Consider the following 22,734-nt stretch of genomic DNA (forward strand, 5'->3'; position numbering starts at 1 on the left):
CAATGCTAATGGATGATGAAAACTATTTTGTCTAAGAGACAAGTGTGTGCTACATTTAATATTGGGAAAGGGATCTCTGTACTCCGGACCAGGTCAGTCATATTTGAATCTGCTCAGCTCCACAGCTTTTAATTCCCCAGTCCACTCTGCTCTGCTGATTTTAATTCTGTGGCCCACTCCACTGCCGCTCCGTCTCACAGAGTAATATGAATTTACTTGGCTTGGGTAGCCTTCCAAAAATGATATCTCACTCTCAACTGATTGTGGAGTCTCTCGCACTTCTCTCTTCCTCTCCCTTTTCTGTTTTTTTTAACCTGGATTATTACGTTTGATTGTGTGTCACTGAGAGAGGGTGTCAATTCTTGTAAAGACGCCGACATATATGATTTCGTTGTTTTCCTCATCTTGGTTTGACAAACAGTCTGGAAACCAGTAGCCATCGCACTGATAAATCAGTGAAATTGGCAGGGTATGGGATTTGTAGATTTTAATGTGTGATTAACAGTGGGTACACCAATAAACTACATTCCCAGAGTACATTATGATTGAGCTATGAGTTTAGATCCGACTGTGAGGTTGTTTTTTTTATTCTTTTGTTTTATACTTTTCAGCTGGAAAAATAAAATCACGTTTATTGTTTATAGTCAACCTTTAGGAATTTCTAGTCGCATCCGTGCGCCTAAATTAAAATGTACGTTCGCACAAGCATTTTGTTAGTCTCATATGCAGAAACTGCTGGGCAGCAGTGTGGAGTAGTGGTTAGGGCTGTGGACTCTTGACCGGAGGGTCGTGGGTTCAATCCCAGGTGGGGACACTGCTGCTGTACCCTTGAGCAAGGTACTTTACCTAGATTGTTCCGTAAAAACCCAACTGTATAAATGGGTAATTGTGTGATAACTTGTAATAATTGTAAGTCGCCCTGGATAAGGGCGTCAGCTAAGAAATAAATAATAATAATAATAATAATAATATTTTCATCTGTGCTACTGGACGACACAGAAGGCTCTGCCCATCAGCGGAAACAAAAACTGTTGTATGCTTGTATGCTAGTGCTTGTTTTGATTTGTCCCGAGATCCACCGAAAATCTTTTGCGATCCACCCTTAGCTCAAACTGTACTGCATTCAGGACCCTAAATTATACCCTGCCGTGTTAAAATGAATGTATGCATTGGCCACTGTTGATGTAAAAGAATTCTAGTTGTGATTAATTCAGGGTTTTTTTTGTTGTTGTTATTTTTATTATTATTTTTCACAGCGGTTCTGACTGGTTTCAGATTTTCTACCTGTGCTGACCCCTAAAAATAACCTCTACTCCAGTAACCCTCAGAAAAGCAGTTTTTCCAGTCTCTGCAATCGCACTACATGCAGCGTAAAGAGGAAAGATGTGGTGGGAGGGACAGCCTTTACGTCACTCAATTACTGATTGAAAAAGTTCTTGTGAAGATTTACCACACATGGCTTTACATTAACATTTTTTAAGTGATGTATCCTGACCATCAATGTTAATGCGCAAATTTACTTTATTAGGCACAACACATGCACTGCTCGGGAAATTGTGGAGCGGAAGTTGGAGCGGAGTCAGAGATTTTCTCGCTCCCACTCTGCTCAACCACTTTATCCTCTGAACTCCAGATCCAAGCAAATTGGTCCTGCTCCACTCCCCGCTCCGCTCGCCGTCCACTCCACTCACATGCTCTGCTCAGGACACAGTTTCTATAACTATGATGTTGTATGGGTGTTTTTAATGCAGGACTTTTTATTCTAGTAAAAAAAAAACTGGCTAAAACCTAAAGCTCTAAATCAAAAAAGAAACCAAACCCTCTCTGCACAGGAAATGAGCAGTTTCCTTTATTATCAGCTGTCCGCTTACGATTCATGTAGTAAGACTTGCAATCCTGCTCAGAGTTTATATACAGTAAGGCTAGCAATCTTTAATGAAGTTGAACGTTAAAGAAAACATTCAGTGCTCCCCCTTTATAATGATGTAGTCGGGAGCCATAGTGAAGAGACTGTGCTGTTTGTGTTCCGCCTTATAAACGAGAATACTAGTGTTAGTGTTAGTGTTCCGCCTTATAACGATTGTAATGGCATTATGGGGCAAATGGAAGCCATGACCGTACCGCCTGTACCACAGTATAAAGGGCTGCCTTATAAAGGGGGAGCACTGTATTTAGTAACCTGTTTAAATAATTTATAGTCTGGCTTTCTGTTTTGTAGCATATTTTGTGGTATCCAATATTAAAAGCTAAACTTGTTTCATATGTCCCTCTATTTGTTCTTCAATTATCAATTATCAACGTTATCAATTATCATTCAGATACACTGCTTGAAAGAAAAAAAACAAAAAAAAAAGACAGTATCTAATACAAAAAAAAGTTATTGAAACAGACAATGCTTACTTGTCTGAGGGGGACCAGTCTCCATCAGAAAAAGGGTAATGATCCCGGGTGTGTAGGATCAATGGCTGCTTATACTCAACATCTTTTACAGGAGTAAAGGAAGAAACCCTGGAGAAAGAGAAGCCCAATAAAAAATTGCTTTAACAGAAACCCACAGCATTTTGAGATGACATTCCAGAAGCTTTCATAATTGTAAATATACTTTGCAGCTGATGGCACTGTGGCAAGAGTTATTTCCAAATTATCAGTGCTAGAGTAGGAGTAATCCAAAGTTTTCCTTGTTTCTCCCAGATAGATTATTGCACCTACTAAAGATGCATTGCCAGGTGAAGGAGGTACATAAATAACTTCCAGCTACTTCTGCATTGTCTAGAATACAATTACTGTAAATAATGACTATAGAAACACTGTCTGAATATAAACAAAACATGCTTTAAAAACAACAAAAACTTCAACATCATATTCTTTTTAAAGACGTACATTTCCTCTTGCTTCGTAGATTGTAATATGCATGTATATTTTACTTTATATGTGTAACTAAAAGTCCCACCATAACAGAGTTAAACATGTTTCTCATTAGCATCATTGTTAACAATACAGTGTCAAATATTTAGCACTTTGTGGCCCAATAATACTACCTGTAAGGCAACTAACATCAGCTAGGAAAACACTGCAGGTGGCCATATTCACAGACGGGTCCAAGTTAAGAAATCTCATTAAAAAGAAAAAACACAAGCGCTGAGATTTTAATAAGATGTATTAACAAAGACCCAAGTTAGAAATAATAATAATAATAATAATAATAATAATAATAATAATAATAATAATAAATAAAAAAAACAACACTATCTGCCTAAGTGGTTTTATTCCATAGCCCCAAATACACAGATAATTAACTAGTGGGTGCTATTGGGTAGTAAACCTGGATTATTACACCCATACAGAGGATCTTCATAATTGTGTAAATATTTGTAAAAATTGTATTAAAAAATCAAGTTTCTGAATGCAATCAGCAAGGTCTATAGGAGATTAAATACAGCTACCCTGTGACACAGGCAAAATGACAGAGGGCACAATCAGTGTCATGAACAATCTGTATATACAGTATTGTCTTTACATTTCTATTTTCTCCTCCCTTGTATTTTACAACTTGAGACTGGGAACATTAATGTTAGGGCTACAATGCACACATCATAATCAAAATGTAAGTATTGCAGACATTGTGACATAGTTCAATTATCTTAATTAAAATCAATAATTATTACAGCTAAATTGACAAATCAGCATAGTTAATTTCCTACTTTTGTCAAACACAATTTACATAATTCTTGAGTGACTGAAATCAGGAACTGGACATGGTGTTATTCTGATTTATGTACAGATGCGCAATACTATATACACCTAGATTTGGAGTAAAGAACAGTTAATCAGGGCATTTAAAAGGCATAGGGTTTATGGTGTATTTTTATTTAACCCCGTGCCATGTTAGCTGTGTCTTGAAGTACCATAGCTATCCACAAAGACACAACTGAAAGTACATTACAAACTACCACTTAAGAAAAATACATAAAAAAAATACATTTGAACTGTCACTTTGACAGGCTGTGCTATTTTTTTTTTTTTTAAACTTATAACTGTACCTTGCAGCATGTACTGCTTGTTCCTCATCAGAGCTCATATCCATTTCAAAGATCTCTTCACTCCCAGGACATGGTGGCTGCTCCTCTTTCCTGCTGTCTGCTTTATGCTTCTTTCTCCTTCGTTTTTTCTTCTTCACCGAGCCCATGCTGTGCACCACACTCTCGGGATCTGCGGCCACAGGACACTGTGCTGATTTGTCTTCCACTCCTGACCTGAGCACATTGGGGTCGAGGTTCCAGAACATCTGGTCCTCTGTAGGAATAGGTGAAGTAGCCAGGTGGGCAGGAACAATCTCCTACACAGCACAGAGAAACAAACACATTTAGAAGGGAGGATAGAGGAGAGTCCTGTTTGTACAATTAACATATCAAAGTTGGTGGGACAATGTGGTACTCCTTAGTCTTGTTTAGCTGGTGTTATATGTGTGCTATTGATAGCGGGGATGTTGACTTAGCACACATAATAAATACTAGTGAAGCAGAGTTATTTAAGTCTTTATAATGAAATTATGCAGTGGTTGTGTGGTCCAGTGGTTAAAGAAAAGGGCTTGTAACCAGGAGGTCCCCGGTTCAAATCCCACCTCAGTCTCTGACTCATTGTGTGACCCTGAGCAAGTCACTTAACCTCCTTGTGCTCCGTCTTTCGGGTGAGACGTAGTTGTAAGTGACTCTGCAGCTGATGCATAGTTCACACACCCTAGTCTCTGTAAGTCGCCTTGGATAAAGGCGTCTGCTAAATAAACTAATAATAATAATAATAATAGTGTGAGATTACTGGTAAACCTCAGATATTTAAACAAGATAAAAGTAGCAATACAGAACATGTGAACATTTGATAACCTTTTCAAAAGTTATTTTCCATAGTGCAGTAAAACTGAGTGCCTGCAAGATAAGAGGTTATTTTCAGACAGCACCAATGTCATGATAAATTATATTTATTGGAGTAATAAAGTCTTTAGAATAATTTTCTCACCACACATTACCACAATATTCACAGTCCTTTAATGCATTGCTAGTTTTATTTATTTTTTTCCCAATGACAGGATTCCTTAGTGAGCTGATGCATTTCATACAGTATCTAAAGGGATATATTTTTAGCTTTTAATAAAATAAATTTAAAAAAAGACAAAAACTTGCTAAAATTTACATTTTTCTCTTCAGTTTCTTGTACAAAGAAAGCTTCTCCGTTGTCCCCCAGTTTCATGTGAAGTTCCACTGGCTCCCCATTAATCTCTATGTCAATCTGCAAATCGGAAAAAAAAGTAAGTTAATAAATGTGTCAAAAAATGCAAGGTTTAGGAATTAATTTGATATTGCAAATTATCATGACAGGTGATACAGTAGCCTCATGGCAGGCACTACCATTCAGTACTTGAAAACAAATAAACCTGAAACACAGCATTGCACCACATAGTAATTCATTCCTTGTGTAGTCTGCCCTGTATCCTTTTAAATGGTTGAAGTGAAGCACACAAAGCTGAGATAAATTTCCAGCAACTAGCTGAACATAACTTCCAGTTCTGATCTCTAATCTCTATACTATACCCCTGACTTACTAGCTGGCTGCCATCTTTCTTCCAGTGCTGGGTGGTTTCCCATATGTTTTTGCTTCTTGGAAATCATGCAATACAGTGACCTTTCAACTACATTGACTAAATCATTGTAAACTATAAAACTTATGAGTTCCCTTTAAAATGACACAGTTCAGACTGATTCTGTAAGTAAATACGATACCGTCACTGTTTTTAAAATGGCCAGCTACTGTCTACTGCAACATCCCCCTTTTCGTCGAGCAGTATATTCTGACAAAAAAACCCTGCACACATGCACTTATATTTAATTGTAAATGTCCAGTTTTTAATTCACATAAATAATACCTAACTGTGTCTAAAACAGTGGCAGATGTACAGGTAGTGGACATAAAAATGGAAACACCTGGGTAAATGAGGGACACCAAGTATATTGAAAGCAAGGGCTTCCACACAGGTGTGGCTTATGCGTTACTTAAGAAAATAACATCCCAGCATGCTTAGGGTCATGTATAAAAATGCTGGACAGGCCTGGTTGCCTATAATTATGGCTAGCATGGCTGCAAGAGGAGACCTCAGTGATTTTAAAAGAGGGGTGATTGTTGGGGCACATTTGGCAGTAGCATCAGTGACCAAGACAGATCAACTTGCTGATGTTTCACGAGCAACGGTGTCTAAGGTGAAGTTGGCATGGAACTCCGAGGGAATGACATCATCAGCAAAGGGCAACAGTGGGTGGAAGCGCATACTCCAGAATTGCGATATCCGTGCATTAATTCAAAGTGCAAGGCAAAACAGGCGAGCAACTGCAGATCAATTAACTGCAAATTTTAACCTGGGGCGCGAGCAGCCAGTTTAATCAAAAACGGTCCGCCGAGAACTCCACAGTGCGGGATACCATAGTGGCCCAATGCCCTATTAAGTGACTTTACATTGGTGTTTCCATTTTTTTGTCCACTACCTGTATATACCGCCACACTTTAATGCTACATTAATCCTATTGGTGTATGGGGGACCCGGTGAAATGTATTAACCACCTTATGAAAGGAATTAAATACTGCTATAAACAGGATGCATTAGAGCAGGGTTAAAGCTTTTAGGACAGCGATATAACAGGCTCTGTTCGGCTGCAACATTGGCTATCGCAGCTCTTTTATACCCCTTCTCCACTGGCACATCCGACCCGTCAGGGCTCGGTACGGTATGGGTACGGGTGGTTCTCCACTGGCTATTTGTCGAGCCGACCGAGAAGCAAACCCTGAAACTCCGGCCTCACAAGACAACTGAATCCGGCTGCGAGCCGAGTCGAGGCAGAGGCAGGGTTAAGGATTTTCGTCTTTACGTTGCATCAGTCAGTATACTCCAGAAAGACAACAACTATCCTTAAAATGGGATATCTTTGGCAAATCATATTTTTAAAACCTTCTTTTTCTTCCTTCGACAGAACTAACTGAACTATAGTAAGCTGACATAAATCAGTAAAATTTGTGGATTATAAAGATTTTCCTAAATATATTTACAAAATACAGCGATACAAGATACAGATGTACCGTTGGACTATTAATTTTTGAATACCATTTGATTGCACATCTTTTGGCAAACTGAGTTAGTTAATAACAATAATTAATAACAACCGTCTTTCATTGCGTGTGACATCAGTAGCACGGCTCAGCTCTGCAGTGTAAAAACAACCCAGGCTCTCCTTAACAGCACCGTGAGGTTATACCAAACTGATGCCTTTACATACAGGAAAACAAAACTGCAGGGATAAAATTTAGACTTATCTTATAAAATGGTTAAAATGACTGCGAGAGAATAACCAACACGTTAATGTATCACATTACAGAATACAAAATAAATAAAATTAGTTATTTGCATAAAACACAAACACAACTAAAATGCTTAAAATCAAACACAGATTAGACTGCTTGTGGAATGCAGATGAAAGTGAAGAATGCAAGTGCATTACACATTTCTATGTACTGTTTTATACTATGTCTTGTGTTTGCTAGGCACCCAATGCATTACATTGAGTGCTCTTGCATATAAAACTACAAAATATCTTCGACAGAAAAAAACAAGTAAACAGACTCAACACGTCTTTGCCTAAACACATTTATATTCTAAAGCAGTGTTTTAATCTTCATACTAAGCTGGTTCCTAAGCAACATAAAATAGAAGTAGATAGACTCTACATGTTAATAATGCCATAACACAATTGGTAGAATTACTTTCTAAAAAGAAAAAAAATAACAGCCATTATAATTTTAGAACGATTAAGACACAACCTAAGAATACATACTTTGTTTTGTTAATTTCTTTCTGCTAATGACAATTTAGAGTTAAAATATTTGACAGCCAAGCCATTATATTTCCATATTAAAGAGGTTCCTTGATTACTTCTTGGTTATTGAATATTTTAGGCATACAGAACTGAAGGCATGAAAATAGACTAAAGGTATCCAACCTGGTCAAGGTTCAGAGAGCCCAACCTGATCTTGACGTGGCCTAATTAAAGTGGACTGCAGAAGAGCTGTTCTGTAAATACCTTGTGTGATCAGACTGTACCCTTCTGTATTTTACAACACAGCTGCTAAAATAGTCAGTTACCTTGATAACACTGAAAAGGATGTCCCTACACAAGACACAACAGCCCAACACCTTTTCTGAATTTTTGTACACAGTGGAGGTTAATCTCAGCGAGGTGAATCATTTTTTTTTTCTTACAGTATGTGCTATGTGGTGCATTAACACAGCAACATAACCCCCTTTCTAAAAGAAAGCATCTACAAAGCACCTGCTCTCAAGATACCCACCACTTTTTCTTTGGAGCGCAGCACCCCCAGCTTTCCAAATCGTACATGAAACGGTGAGCACTGATAGGTTCCGTCTTCCTGTCGTACCACTATGACATCAATGCAGCCCGAGAGGGTGGCTTGGTTGATTCCTTTGTACAGTTCCTTTACTGTAACCAGGACCTGTCCGGCCAGCTGTCCTACATAGTTCATTGTTTGGACCTGCAAAATAAAAAAACAGACAAAAGAAGTGTGAATCAGTGACAATGAAAACACTGCTGCATCGAATGTAACACAGAAAAGGTTAAATGACTCATGAGTTACAAACTTTTTTTTTTTTTTTTTTTTTTTTTTTTAAATTTAGTGTTTGCCAATTATTTTTTATTATTTTTTTCTCCCAATTTAAAGTATCAAATTATTATTTAGGCTCAGCTCACCGCTACCACCCCTGCGCTGACTCTGGAGCGGCGAAGACGAACACACGCTGTCCTCTGAAGCGTGTGCCGTCAGCCGACCGCTTCTTTTCACACTGCAGACTCACCATGCAGCCGCCTCAGAGCTACAGCGTCGGAGGACAATGCAGCTGTGGGCAGCTTACAGGCAGGCCTGCAGGCGCCCGGCCAGACTACAGGGGTCGCTGGTGCGCGGTGAGCTGAGGACACTCTGGCCAATTGTGCACCGCCCCCTGGGAACTCCCATCCATGGTCGGCAATGGAATAGCCTGGACGTCGCCGGTTCGAGTCGCATCCTGCACTCCACGCGGAGTGCCTTTACCGGATGCGCCACTCGAGAGCCCCGAGTTACAAACATTTTGAACTTTTCTCAATGCATTGCCAAATGCTTTGATAAGCTAATTTACAGGTTTACATTACTTGTAATGTGTTATTTAAAATAAACCAGTCACTCATAAAAGGTGAAGAACATTTAGCAGTCCCCTTGCTTGACTCACAGACTGAGTTGAGGTGTTGTTTTCCAAAGTTCCAGAAAAGCATAACAAACCACAATGTCACATGTTGTTTACTAGGGAGCTTGTTACGACTTCCTTGGCAGCCTTTAACCTGTTAACTCTAGAATCCATTGTGTGTTGGTACAGCATGTGTTTATAGTTTCATACTCTGACAAAGTTTTGCAAACCACAGACCATGTCCTAAAATAGTTCCTTGTTTGAAAGACAACACTGAATAAGCTAAATTACAGAGAATATCACAACTGTGGATAAAAAGCATGCTGCACTCTGTTCTAATAATAAATACAAGTCTCTCTACCAATAAAGTGGATTGTTCTTGTACCTAGACACTGCCTCTGAATCTAAACAATTGGAGATATTATTCTTTGTAATAATGCCTAAAATGTAAATGTGTCAGAATCCAACATAATGATTTCAAATTCTGCACAGAAAGCATTACCCAACTAATAACATTACGGCCCATGTCAAAAATTACATCAATCACAGCTTGCTCCTTCATTACTACTGTACCTTGACAAACAGCTGCAAAATGAGCACTTCATTGTAATTGAATTACTCAATGCAGAAACCTGATTATTTTAAAAGCTAACAAAAAAGACAAAGACGATCCACTAAAACAACAAGGTCAGTTTCTCTGGGTTATATTTTGCAAGCAGCAAGCAGCAAGCAATAGAAGAAAAAAAAAAACCTTACTGTTTATTTTGATACATTTAGATTACGTCTCAAAGGACAATTAAAATGTTGGTGTTAGAATCAAGTAGCATGCTTTTGGCAAACTGGCAGGACTGTGTCTCCAGAGATACTGCAACTTCCTTCACTCTCTAGGCGTTCCCTAAACCCGGCGATAGACATATGTGCGAAATAAACTTGCCAAGGCATGAAGACAATAATAATTGCTGGAAAAACAAAATATTCTAATTTTATTTGTAAAAATTTGATGAAAACCCAGACACAGAAATCTTTTCCATTACACCACACAGGCATCTGAACACAAGAAATTGCCAATAGTCATGACACTATCATTCCTTTAACCCTTCATCACTGGCTAAAGCACCCCAGCATGTTTAAATTTAACACGAAGATCAGTGGACATCCTTACATGTGTTTACATTTGAATTGCTTAACTTTCTTTTGAAATCAAGAATGTTCTGGGAAATGGGAGTAATCCTTCAAAGAGCATGTGGTACATTCTTGGAGGGAATTTGCACACCTTTCAGCCTTCCGAGGGTTACAAAAAAATCACTATTTTTCACATACCACAATCACAGCTCCTGCTTACTGGCAGAAAAGTTGCGAGTTGCGGGAGAGCTGAGCTTTATTTGTTTAACCAATAGTCATTTTCATGAAACGGCATGTCTCTTGTTTTTGAAACATTTGTTTCTAGCACTGTATTTGATAACTGCAGTCTTTACAGTACCTCCTTATTACCTTATTACAGTACAGTTACATTGTTGGAAAAAATATGATTTTATAATTTTTTTCCATCATCAGTGAGCAAAAAAGTCATGTCTCAGTACAGTACTACTGTATACAGGGTACCACGCGTAGCTCCTGTTTGCTTGCAGAATAGTGCTGAGAGTTGCAGGGGAGCTGGGATAGATGTAGAACATATTTTATGCTGCTAAGGATTATTGATTTAGCCCCACAGAATATATGTATTTTTTGCCGTATATCAATTTCCTATCTTAGAATTCGCATCTATAATACATACGTTTCCTGTGCTGAATCTGATTACTGCATTCTTTACAGTAGCCTACTTATTCACTATTGGGCAGCCCCCATTGACTTGTAGAATCGATGCCTGCAGAGACGACAGGCAATTTGAATTAAATGTGTCCCCGTTTACAGGACTTTGAAACTTTGATAACAGTGCTATTAGTATTCTTTTTTATTTTTCGACAGATGGAGCCTATCTTTCTTTTTTAGTTATGTAAGCAAATTCTCTTTGTAAACTGGCTTTTTTTTTTTTCGATGAAAAGACATTAGCTGTTTTTATTGCTTTCACTATGCAAGAAACTTGATAACATGAGCAAACACATAGGCAATAAAATAACATTTAATTCTGATTAACATTTTTTGCTTCAAATAACGCACAGTATGAATTACTTTTACATTACAATCCATTTCCACTGACCTTTGCGTCTAAAGTTAATACTGCATAAATACCCTAAACTAGCACTGGAAGGATGTAGCAACACAAAAATAATAAAAAATAGAACCTGTACCTGAAAAGCATGAAACATTTGAACAGCCAACAGATCTGTTACTGTAGCTTACAGACGCAAAAGTTATCAATCTTGCAAACCTGTATTTTTTTTATTTTTTACAGTTTTACATGAAGACACTTCAAAAGCTGCAGGCGTGTTGCATCTTTTCTCAAGGAGACAGGATGTGTACTGAATTGAAAGCAAAAGTAAGGCTCTGATAAAAAAAAAGCTTTCGCTATAAAACAAAAGCTTTAGGCTGTATCTCCTTCTGAGAAATGAGAATGTATCAGAAAGGAAACCAAGACCGCGTTCACACTTGCCTCAAGGTCGCCTTTTCTCACATGTGAACGCTCCAAAAAACGAAAAGGCCGGCCTTTTCATAGGTATGAATGCAAAGTAGACTAGGGCCGTCCTTTTCGTATCGCATGACCAATGTGGTTGAACAGCTCAGCAGACACTCCCAAACTCGCATGCGTGCGAAAGTAAAATAGAAAGGTGAATGCTCTGCTTGCCAAACGGCAGTGGATCAGTATTGAATGTTAATTATTTCTACATCATACAACTTAAAAAAACTAGCAGGTTAACGTTCAGGTTGCTTCTTTCACATAATATACGAGCTACAGTGCATTAATAATTATGCTAAACTTATCAAAATTGCCTTTTCTTCCTGTTATTTAGTAACTAAGCAATAAATATAAAAACTGCAGGATTGTGGATCTCATAAATGATCAATAATGCTGGCGACTTGGCTTATTCAGCTGCCATTATTTATTTTGCACGCAACGATATACTACATAGCTGCAGAAGTGTTCAATGCCTGTTACTGTGATTATTATTGTTAATGTTATTCTACTGGTGACAGAGCAGTGGTTTATTGTGCATGTTGTTGAGCAAAGTGTATTTGATATATATATATGTATATATATATATATATGACGGTGTATTGCTGTATTTAGATTAGAGTGCTTCCCTCAGTAAAGTGGTAATGGTTAGGGACTAGAGAATAATAATGACAATGACAATAAAAAAGAGTAACAATAGAATAGTTTAATAAGTTTAATTGTTTGTAAACAAAGACGGTATTCATGCAGGTTAAACAAATACGTATAAATGAGAAGAAATATGTATTTAATGTCGTGTCTTTCCTTAGGAGGGAGCAGTAGTACTATTATTAGGTGGTCAGTCATGAGCTTGTCATGTACAACCTGATGGTCACTTGCAATCCGAGTGAAGTATCTGTTAGGAAAATAAATATTTATACCTGTCAACACTAGCAAGTTGCTGTTTCCTGTGTTCTAAATACCTCTGTGTTCTTGAGAGAATAATGTGATTGTGGGTGGTGTTAAGCTAGTACCGTCACCCCGTTACAAACCATAACAGTAAGTCAGATTCGTCAATAATATGTTTTTTAAAATATATATACACCACACAATTCCTTCTGTGCTGCATTGAAAAAATATATATTAATAAGAAACATCTGCTACAAATCAAGGATTACTGTATATCCCAGTAGGTCTTCCATTCTGAGTGCAGGCTATCGTTCCATAAAAAACAAGCAATTGGCCACATTTTAGGCCTGCTATTCTGTCACATGTTTGAACGTGCAAAGGTGCCTTAAACCGCAAATGTGAATGGGGTTGCAGACCTAAATGTGCTGTGGCCCCTGAGGCGGCCCTGGTTCACAACCACAACATACACATATATAAACAAGCCTTTACAATGCTACAGGTATATATCACTTTCTTTGGTTTTATTATAAAAATAATGGTATGTTAATTTACTTTTTGAACATCAACAGGCCTTGCTTCACCATTATATAGCACAAGGAGAGCAATTTCCAAAAGCAAATTTACAATTTTCTTGTGCAAATATTCAGTTAATATGTTATTGTAAAAAATATAGTAAGACTATGCGCATGAATAAAAAAAAACCTTTAACTCATGAGTTTTATTTAGAGACACGGTTTAATTATTCAAACTGACATTACACACTGTCTTTAAATGATTTGTGGGTTAGAGATATCATCTACATTTTCACAATATAAAAGTCTTATCCTATCAGTATTATGTTTGTTTTCATATGATTCTCTACTGTTGTTTCAGCTTAGAACATTAGATTTTTACTATTTCAGCAAAAAAAGACTCTCAAAAGTAATTTTAACTAACATAATAGTTCCATACATTTTCACTTCCATGAATATCCATTACTTACTTTGGTCTCAAATTTGCCATTTTGGAAGAAACACGTTTCAGTAAACATGTTTTATTATTTTGAAACAGGAAATCTGGTACTACACAAAGATAAATAAATCTCCTGCAAGCCATGCTTTTAGACAGTCTTGCACTTTCTGGGTCATTTCACCAGGATGGTGAAATTGTCCCCATCCTTTCAGCTGCTTCCCCTATTCAAAGTGAAAGGTGCCAGCAGCAGGTTTATAAACTCCTACAAGCTGGTGCATTTAATCACTTACCAAGAAAGAAAATCAGTTACTGTACACAGCTTTTAAGAATTTAAATGTGCAAAATTACTTGTTAAAATATTTTGGGTTATATACTCAACATTTGTTTATGCACCTCTCATGTAGTGATTTTACAAGAAAGATCCATTAACCTGCGTACTGCATACTCGCTATAAATAGCAGAAACAAAAAAAAAAAAATTAAAATAAAAAAGTCTTAACATTTCCATGAAACAACACATACATATATATATTTTTTTTTTTTGTTGAATACTGTAACACGATACTGATAGAAACAGCTGACTTACCAGGTTCCAGGAGGATTTGTATGAAGTAACACTCTCCTCTTCAGTATAAAATTCATCATTATTAACTAAAAAGTTCATTTTTCAACAGCAATATTGCCATGCAGGTACAATTTCCACAGGAATTAGTCCTGGTTAGACTACAGCAGAGACGTTCCGCAGCTTCACCTAGTCAGATGTTAATTAATGAATACGGACAGCTGCTGAACTGTTGGCTTTGATGGTGTTGTTGTCGTGTGTAAAGTGAAAGAAGCACATTTATATTCTGTAATAACGCCAACGTGCTGTTTAATCATTATCAAATTTAAAAGAGACTTTCAGACTTGTGTCAAAACAAGATATTGTGAGCCAATTAGCTGTCCCTGGCCTGACAGATAGATAAGGGACTCCTGGAAATGGGCTTGCCATGCTTTACTGATAGGGACAGGGTCAGACCTTGTACACAGTCATGTGCTGCACGCACTGGGGCCTCACAAGAAGCAAAGCTATTTGTTAATGATTTTCTAACTAATGTCCAGGTTACACAACAAGTCAAAGACTGAGAATAACTGAAGTGATTTATTCCACTTGGGGAGGGCTGCACAGAAGGATATAGATAGTGTTATAGGTGTTTTTTTGTATCTGGTGTACAGTAAATAGAACTTCTAAAATGTTTTATTTTAGTATTATTGCAACAGTAGGCTAAACACATGAATCTAAAAAAAGAAAGATAATGTCATTTCAATAAGTTGTTGTATAAAAGTAAATATCCACCAAGAGAAAAAATGAAAAAAAAAATATATATCTCTTATCTTGGTTCCTCTTATAGTATTTAACTGCATATAGTTTTAACAATCCAAATACGACTAACCACATTCTGAAGGGTATTCTCACTAAGAATTGAGGCATAAAACAGGCAATAAAAACTGATGGTTATCCTGAAATAAAACACACACTGATCTATGTACTGTACATTGCAGCTTACAGTAAATAACAGCAGGAGGGGGCGATGTGTATAAAAAGAATAGATATGCTCCAATACAAAGAGAGTTTTGCCTTCACGATGTGTTGACAGTAGATCTATGCTACTGTGTAGAACACTTGCTAAAAATCTGGTTTCACCGGCATATGAGCCCTGTTGTAAAAGACAAGCAGGTGCCAACATTTGAATAAGATGGTTGACATTAAGTCAGAGCTTATGAAAAACTATCAAAAGTCATTACAGTCTGCTACCATAAAAATCACTGTACTGTAAAAACCCGTTGGAGCATGTAGGTGATAATGGTTGTACTTTGAAAGGCCAGTTTAACACAAAAGGTACTGTAAATCTACCTAAATGAAAAAATGCACAATCATGTCAGTAAAACAAAAGTTCAGTTGTTTGTTTAGAACGTGTAGCATTGTCAGAAATGCAAATCATTAATGCAGTGATAAACAGGGCTTTGTTTTAGAATATTTGCGACATTATCACTGCTCATTGTAGTCGAGTGATATTTTTTTCCCCCTTGGTTAAACTCCCAGTTATGTCCCACCTCTGCTCACTCATGATTGGACACCTGTAATACACAATTGATTTATTCAAATGTTTGGATATACTATTACTTGATTGAGTACTGTCTTGTTCAGTCATCTTAAAATAACGTTAGAATACGTTTTGTTGAAAAATAATATGTTTTTGACCCGTCAGTTTGAGAGGACAGCACCAACAACACAGATCAACCAAGAGTTTTTCAGTGTCATACTGGATGAGCAACAGAATACAATTTAATGGGAGGCCTCACCGTTACAGTTGGGCTGTACATGTTGTGGACCATGATGTCTCTTGTGTTATCTGCAGAGAGTTGTATGTTGTTTGTTTTAAGTGATGACGGCTGTCTGTGGTTGCTTGTGTTGCCTTGTCTCTTCCACTGCTTGTAAGGGGGTGGGAGGGAATGCAGAATTAGGGTTAAAAACCCTAACATCGCATTTCCCTACTTTTGTCATTTTAATATCAACCCTAGCTGATGCATTAACTAAGTTTTTGCAAAGATATAAGTATATTTATTAAAATAACAATTCAAATTTTAAAAAAGTACTGCATTTTGTAATCTGTGCTATTTATTAGATCAAGAAATTTGCCATAGATGGAGCTCAAATACCATTTTTGTCCACTGCTGTGAATGAGCACCTGTATATACAGGAAAGGTTTTAATTCTGTTAATATTCAAGCCATCTAATATGCCAAAATATCTGTGTTAGATGCTGTCATTCGATACCCTGCGAGTACAAACGGCAGTTTCATTTGGACAATTGTGATATTTGCCAATTGTTTTGTCAGTGGATCAATTCACACACTAACAGACTTGTGTTTCTGTTTTGTGTTTTGCGTGGGTGTATAATAAAAACAGGACTATTATTTGCGGGGCAAACCCGGGGATTATAAATTAAGTAATACACGCTGCTGTATTATTTACCTTCATTATTGTTTACTGTTTGTTTCGCCGTCAGGCATTGGACAAAAACAAATAAAACAAACCTTTGCACCTGGATTACAATTGTCTGTCTGTTCTTTAATCACCTGCACCTGCACACTATTAACCACTTTGCCACAGCTCCTTATAGACATATATTACTACCTGGACAAAAGTGGCTAACAGCACAATCAATTGAAACAGTGCCAGGACTTGTGTGGCACTGAAGCAAGGAAGATCCTGAAACATGTGAACACCAGGTGTTTGCTTAAGAATAACTTTATATATAATGCACATATAAATTGCATTATTTATATGAAAATTATTATAGAAGCACTAATAATAATAAATTGTTAAAGCTAGTTGTATAAGGACAGTGATCTCATATAAAAAAAGGCTACACAGCACTGTCCCTGTCGGTTTCATACATGCATATTTAGAAATCATTATGATCGCAGTCGTGGTTTGATTTTGGGCAACAATTTATCAAACCATATTAAATCAACAACTTCTGCAGCTCAACTACTACACACCCGATTGTATTTTGGTACTAACGTTGATTTCCCTGTTTCCCTATTGTTCCATAAATTATTGTACTCAGTCTAGGCAAGTGTATTGATAGATTGCTTCAGCAGTGGCCTGCACTAGTGGAATTCTGCAAAGTAAACAAAAGGTATATACGATCCTTTCATTATATATTAATTTTAAAACAGTGTTTTTTAGTATGATGGTCATTAATGAACGATCAATATATTTGTTCTGCACTTCATCAGGTCCCAGCAAGGTAGTATATAAAGCCAGTCTAGTGAGATGCCAACCAAGACTAAAAAGCTACCATGCAAGCCATCCTCCACAGTGGCAGAAACTAGGAAAAGTATGCGTAACTGTTTTTGTGTAATTTGAATTAGCTTTATTTTTAAAATGACATGTTCATTTGTTGTGTATTCATGCATATGCAAATTAGGAAAATGGGTCATTAATTCTTAATTTAATTGGAAAATACATTTTGTGATAGTAGTTTATTAAAACTGGAAGATTTATTTGATTGCCATTTTATTATTATTATTATTACATTTTCAGAAATTTGAAAGGTACAATGATTTTAATTTAAAAATCCACAAAAGTACAAATACTGAAAATAATATGAAATACAGACGTGCTCAAATTTGTTGGTACCCCTCCACAAAAAACGAAGAAAGCACAATTTTCTCTGAAATAACTTGAAACTGACAAAAGTAATTGGCATCCACCATTGTTTATTCCATATTTAATAGAAATCAGACTTTGCTTTTGATTTTTTATTCAACATAATATTGTAAATAAGAAAACAAATGAAAATGGCATGGACAAAAATGATGGGACCGCTAACCTAATATTTTGTTGCACAACCTTTAGAGGCAATCACTGCAATCAAACGTTTTCTGTACCTCTCAATGAGACTTCTGCACCTGTTAACAGGTAGTTTGGCCCACTCTTCCTGAGCAAACTGTTCCAGCTGTCTCAGGTTTGATGGGTGCCTTCTCCAGACTGCAAGTTTCAGCTCTTTCCATAGATGTTCGATAGGATTCAGATCAGGACTCATAGAAGGCCACTTCAGAATAGTCCAATGTTTTGTTCTTATCCATTCTTGGGTGCTTTTAGCTGTGTGTTTTGGGTCATTATCCTGTTGGAGGACCCATGACCTGCGACTGAGACAGAGCTTTCGGACACTGGGCAGTACGTTTCGCTCCAGAATGCCTTGATAGTCTTGAGATTTCATTGTGCCCTGCACAGATTCAAGGCACCCTGTGCCAGGTGCAGCAAAGCAACCCCAAAACATAACCGAGCCTCCTCCATGTTTCACTGTTGGTATGGTGTTCTTTTCTTTGAAAGCCTCATTTTTCGTCTGTGTACATAGAGCTCATGTGACTTGCCAAAAAGCTCCAGTTTTGACTCATCTGTCCAAAGGACATTCTCCTAGAAGGATTGTGGCTTGTCAATATGCATTTTAGCAAATTCCAGTCTGGCTTTTTTATGTTTTTTTTTTTCAAAAGTGGAGTCCTCCTGGGTCTTCTTCCATGGAGCCCACTTTCGCTCAAAAAGCGACGGATGGTGCGATCAGAAACTGACGTACCTTCACCTTAGAGTTCAGCTTGTATCTCTTTGGCAGTTATCCTTGGTTCTTTTTCTACCATTCGCACTATCCTTCTGTTCAGTCTGGGGTCGATTTTCCTCTTGCGGCCGCGCCCAGGGAGGTTGGCTACAATTCCATGGACCTTAAACTTCTTAATAATATTTGCAACTGTTGTCACAGGAACATCAAGCTGCTTGGAGATGGTCTTGTAGCCTTTACCTTTACCATGCTTGTCTATTATTTTCTTTCTGATCTCCTCAGACAACTCTCTCCTTTGCTTTCTCTGGTCCATGTTCAGTGTGGTGCACACAATGACTACTTTTCTCCATTTAAATAGGCTGAATGACTGATTACAAGATTGGAGACATGTGTGATACTAATTAAATAAACTAATTAGTTTGAAATATCACTATAATCCAATTATTTATTATCTTTTCTAAGGGGTACCAACAAATGTGTCCAGGCCATTTTAGAATATCTTTGTAGAATAAGCAATAATTCATCTCTTTTCACAGCTTCTTTGCTTTATTCCATGACATACCAAAGGCATGCAAGTATACATGATAAAATAGCTTTTAATTTCATCACTTTTCAGGAGGAATGAAGCATTATTTCAATGAGCTGTAAGGGTACCAACAAATTTGAGCACGTCTGTAGCTAATGTTTTCCTTAAATTAAGCAAAAGTAACTAAATGTGCATTCAATTATTGACATTTAGGTTCAGTTGTGACCGCAAGTGAAATGTCCACTGATACCGGCAGTATGAAGTTGAGGGCTGGTAAGGTGTCTTCTGCAACTAATAAAGATATAATTTGATCTGTTCTGATGAAAATTATACACCTATTATAATGGAAGATGTTTACAGAGTACAGTTGTCAGCACTTTAAAAAAAAATAAAAAATCAATGTAGGCTACTACCTTTTTTTTGTGGAATTATTATTTAAGTTGTATTAATATATTTTTTTTAATACACACACAATGTAGCCTGTATATTTATTTACTTGTGTTACAGTGGCCAGCAATATTACAGTTGATTCAAACAGACACCAAATTAACATAACAGTAGAAACTAATAAAATCTGATTATTATATAGCAAGGATGGGAGTATAAGATTACTATCTATAGACAGCCATAGTGCATAAAATGTATCTAGTGCTTGCTTTTCAGAGAGAGGCAAGGATAAGATAGAGAAAGTTGTTTGCAAGAACAGTGGTGTAAAACCTACAATAGCAGTTGGCAAGCCAGACATCAGTTTCTGTAGAATACAGTGCAGCTTAGAAAAACCCTAGTGAAGTTGACCTTGCCATGTTTTGAGGGCTTTAATGCACTTCTACAGAGAGAATAGTCATGAATTCATGTTCTAAAGCGAGAACCTTGCATGTGGTCCTTCTCAGCAAGTTTATCAAGCCATCAGTAATCACTAGTGAGAGGTTCACATTCATCATAGATGTAAGGGACAGAAAAAATACTAAAGGACAGAGAAGAGTTAGTGATTGGTGCCAAAACAAGGGGATATTTGGAAGAATGCAAGAAGGGTGGGAAGCTAACAAAAGAGGAGAAGACCGTCTTTAAGTCTGTCAGAGAATATTATGCAGAGGCAAGTTCCAACATTGCCAGCAAATTGCCAGTGCATGATGAGGTCCTAAAACATGCAGAAGTGGCAGACATCAGGCAGAAGGGAAATGCCAAATCTGAATCTGTGATGTATTTTGTCAGAAGATTTTACTTGGTATCAGGTGACAGGCTGAATCATTTGGAAAATGAGTTTGCTGCATATCAAGTAGAGAACATCCCAGAAGATATACTTCAGTCAGACAGGGCAGACAATGCATGGTACAATATAGGGAGGATCTCGTATCCAGCAACAGACTAACCAAAGTTTGCATCGTTTGCCGTGATGCTAACCATACTGATAATACCCCACAGTAATGCAGAGAATGAGCGAATATTCAATATTGTAAAGTTCACACAGAGTTCTGTCCAAATTTGTCTAGGAAAACCCTAGAAGCTATTTGTGTACAGAAACTGAATCTCTGTGGAAAATAAATGCTATGAAGCTGTGTACAATAAGTATGTACTGATGAAGTGCAAGAGTGCCACTTACACTAAGTTACATATGTGAATAAGTCAATACATTGATCTGATATCACTGAATGTGTACTTTACTTAGTCGTGTTCTAAACATTATGTATCCTACCTTTTGCATAATAAGCTTTAATGGAAAAAAGCTATCATAATGTTTCTTGGTTCAAATTGAATGCCTTTTTTTGCTTGGTTTCAAGATTGGTGAATGGGCAGGACTTCAGCTTATAGGCCTATAATGTAGTTCAACTTTAAGTTACAGTATCGGAGGTATGGTTTTGTTATATACAGTAGTAAGAAATGTATTTATGGGTACAGTGTAGAGTAGTGGTTAGGGCTCTGGACTCTTGACCAGAGGGTCGTGGGTTCAATCCCTAGTGGGGGACACTGCTGCTGTACACTTGAGCAAGGTACTTTACCTAGATTGTTCCAGTAAAAACCCAACTGTATAAATGGGTAATTGTATGTAAAATTAATGTGATATCTTGTAACAATTGTAAGTTGCCCTGGATAAGGGCGTCTGCTAAGAAATAAATAATAATAATAATAATAATAATAATAATAATAATAATAATAATAATAATAATAATAATAAATAGTTATCAGGTGGTTTATCAATAATAATATTAGTTTATCAGGTGAAACGCGTCGTGGCCGTGGATCAGAAATACTTAATTTTTTTTTTGCTTCTTTTTTTTTTAAAGTTTGTTCAGTAAAAGAAATAAAATGAGTTCAATCTTGGAAAACTTGAGTAGTGTGGATCAATAAGGAAAAACGCAAGGTGTGCGACCAAGTTCTCTCTGCAGTCCTGAATCATTAGGATAAAGGTTTGTTGGAACATTCCCTGATGGTTGTATATATATATATACAGTACTGTGCAAAAGTTTTAGGAAGGTGTGAAAAAATGCTGTAAAGTAAGAATGCTTTCAAAAATAGACATGTTAATAGATTATATTTATCAATTAACAAAATGCAAAGTGAGTGAACAGAAGAAAAATCAAAATCAAATCCATATTTGGTGTGACCACCCTTTGCCTTCAAAACAGCATCAATTCTTCTAGGTACACTTGCACAAAGTCAGGGATTTTGTAGGCATATAGTCAGGTGTATGATTAAACAATTATACCAAACAGGTGCTAATGATCATCAATTCAATATGTAGGTTGAAACACAATCATTAACTGAAACAGAAACAGCTGTGTAGGAGGAATAAAACTGGGGGAGGAACAGCCAAACTCAGCTAACAAGGTGAGGTTGCTGAAGACAGTTTACTGTCAAAAGTCATACACCATGGCAAGACTGAGCACAGCAACAAGACACAAGGTAGTTATACTGCATCAGCAAGGTCTCTCCCAGGCAGAAATTTCAAGGCAGACAGGGGTTTCCAGATGTGCTGTCCAAGCTCTTTTGAAGCAGCACAAAGAAACGGGCAACATTGAGGACCGTAGACGCAGTGGTCGGCCAAGGAAACTTACTGCAGCAGATGAAAGACACATCATGCTTACTTCCCTTCGCAATCGGAAGATGTCCAGCAGTGCCATCAGCTCAGAATTGGCAGAAAACAGTGGGACCCTGGTACACCCATCTACTGTCCGGAGAAGTCTGGTCAGAAGTGGCCTTCATGGAAGACTTGCGGCCAAAAAGCCATACCTCCGACGTGGAAACAAGGCCAAGCGACTCAACTATGCACGAAAACACAGGAACTGGGGTGCAGAAAAATGGCAGCAGGTGCTCTGGACTGATGAGTCAAAATTTGAAATATTTGGCTGTAGCAGAAGGCAGTTTGTTCGCCGAAGGGCTGGAAAGCGG

The 22,734-nt window shown here is 37.3% G+C and overlaps 1 protein-coding gene across 4 annotated transcripts in view; it reads right to left on the reverse strand.

Annotated features, from left to right (window-relative positions):
• LOC117394760 (phosphatidate phosphatase LPIN2-like) overlaps positions 1-22,734 on the reverse strand; it is a 35,744-nt gene that overhangs the window by 10,884 nt on the left and 2,126 nt on the right. The window contains exons 1-5 of one of the 4 annotated variants that reach the window (XM_059015241.1): positions 14,304-14,607; positions 8,386-8,586; positions 5,188-5,283; positions 4,041-4,336; positions 2,401-2,508 (exon numbers count right to left, since the gene is read on the reverse strand). In XM_059015241.1, coding sequence (XP_058871224.1) covers positions 2,401-2,508; positions 4,041-4,336; positions 5,188-5,283; positions 8,386-8,586; positions 14,304-14,381 — 779 coding nt within the window. In that variant the 5' untranslated portion in view covers positions 14,382-14,607. Of the gene's footprint in view, positions 1-2,400; positions 2,509-4,040; positions 4,337-5,187; positions 5,284-8,385; positions 8,587-14,303; positions 14,616-22,734 lie in introns of those variants that run through there. The other 3 variants (XM_033993294.3, XM_059015253.1, XM_059015248.1) reach the window with 3 other exon arrangements.

This window comes from Acipenser ruthenus, chromosome 3 (genome assembly GCF_902713425.1).
Source record: "Acipenser ruthenus chromosome 3, fAciRut3.2 maternal haplotype, whole genome shotgun sequence".
Taxonomy (NCBI): Eukaryota; Metazoa; Chordata; class Actinopteri; order Acipenseriformes; family Acipenseridae; genus Acipenser; species Acipenser ruthenus.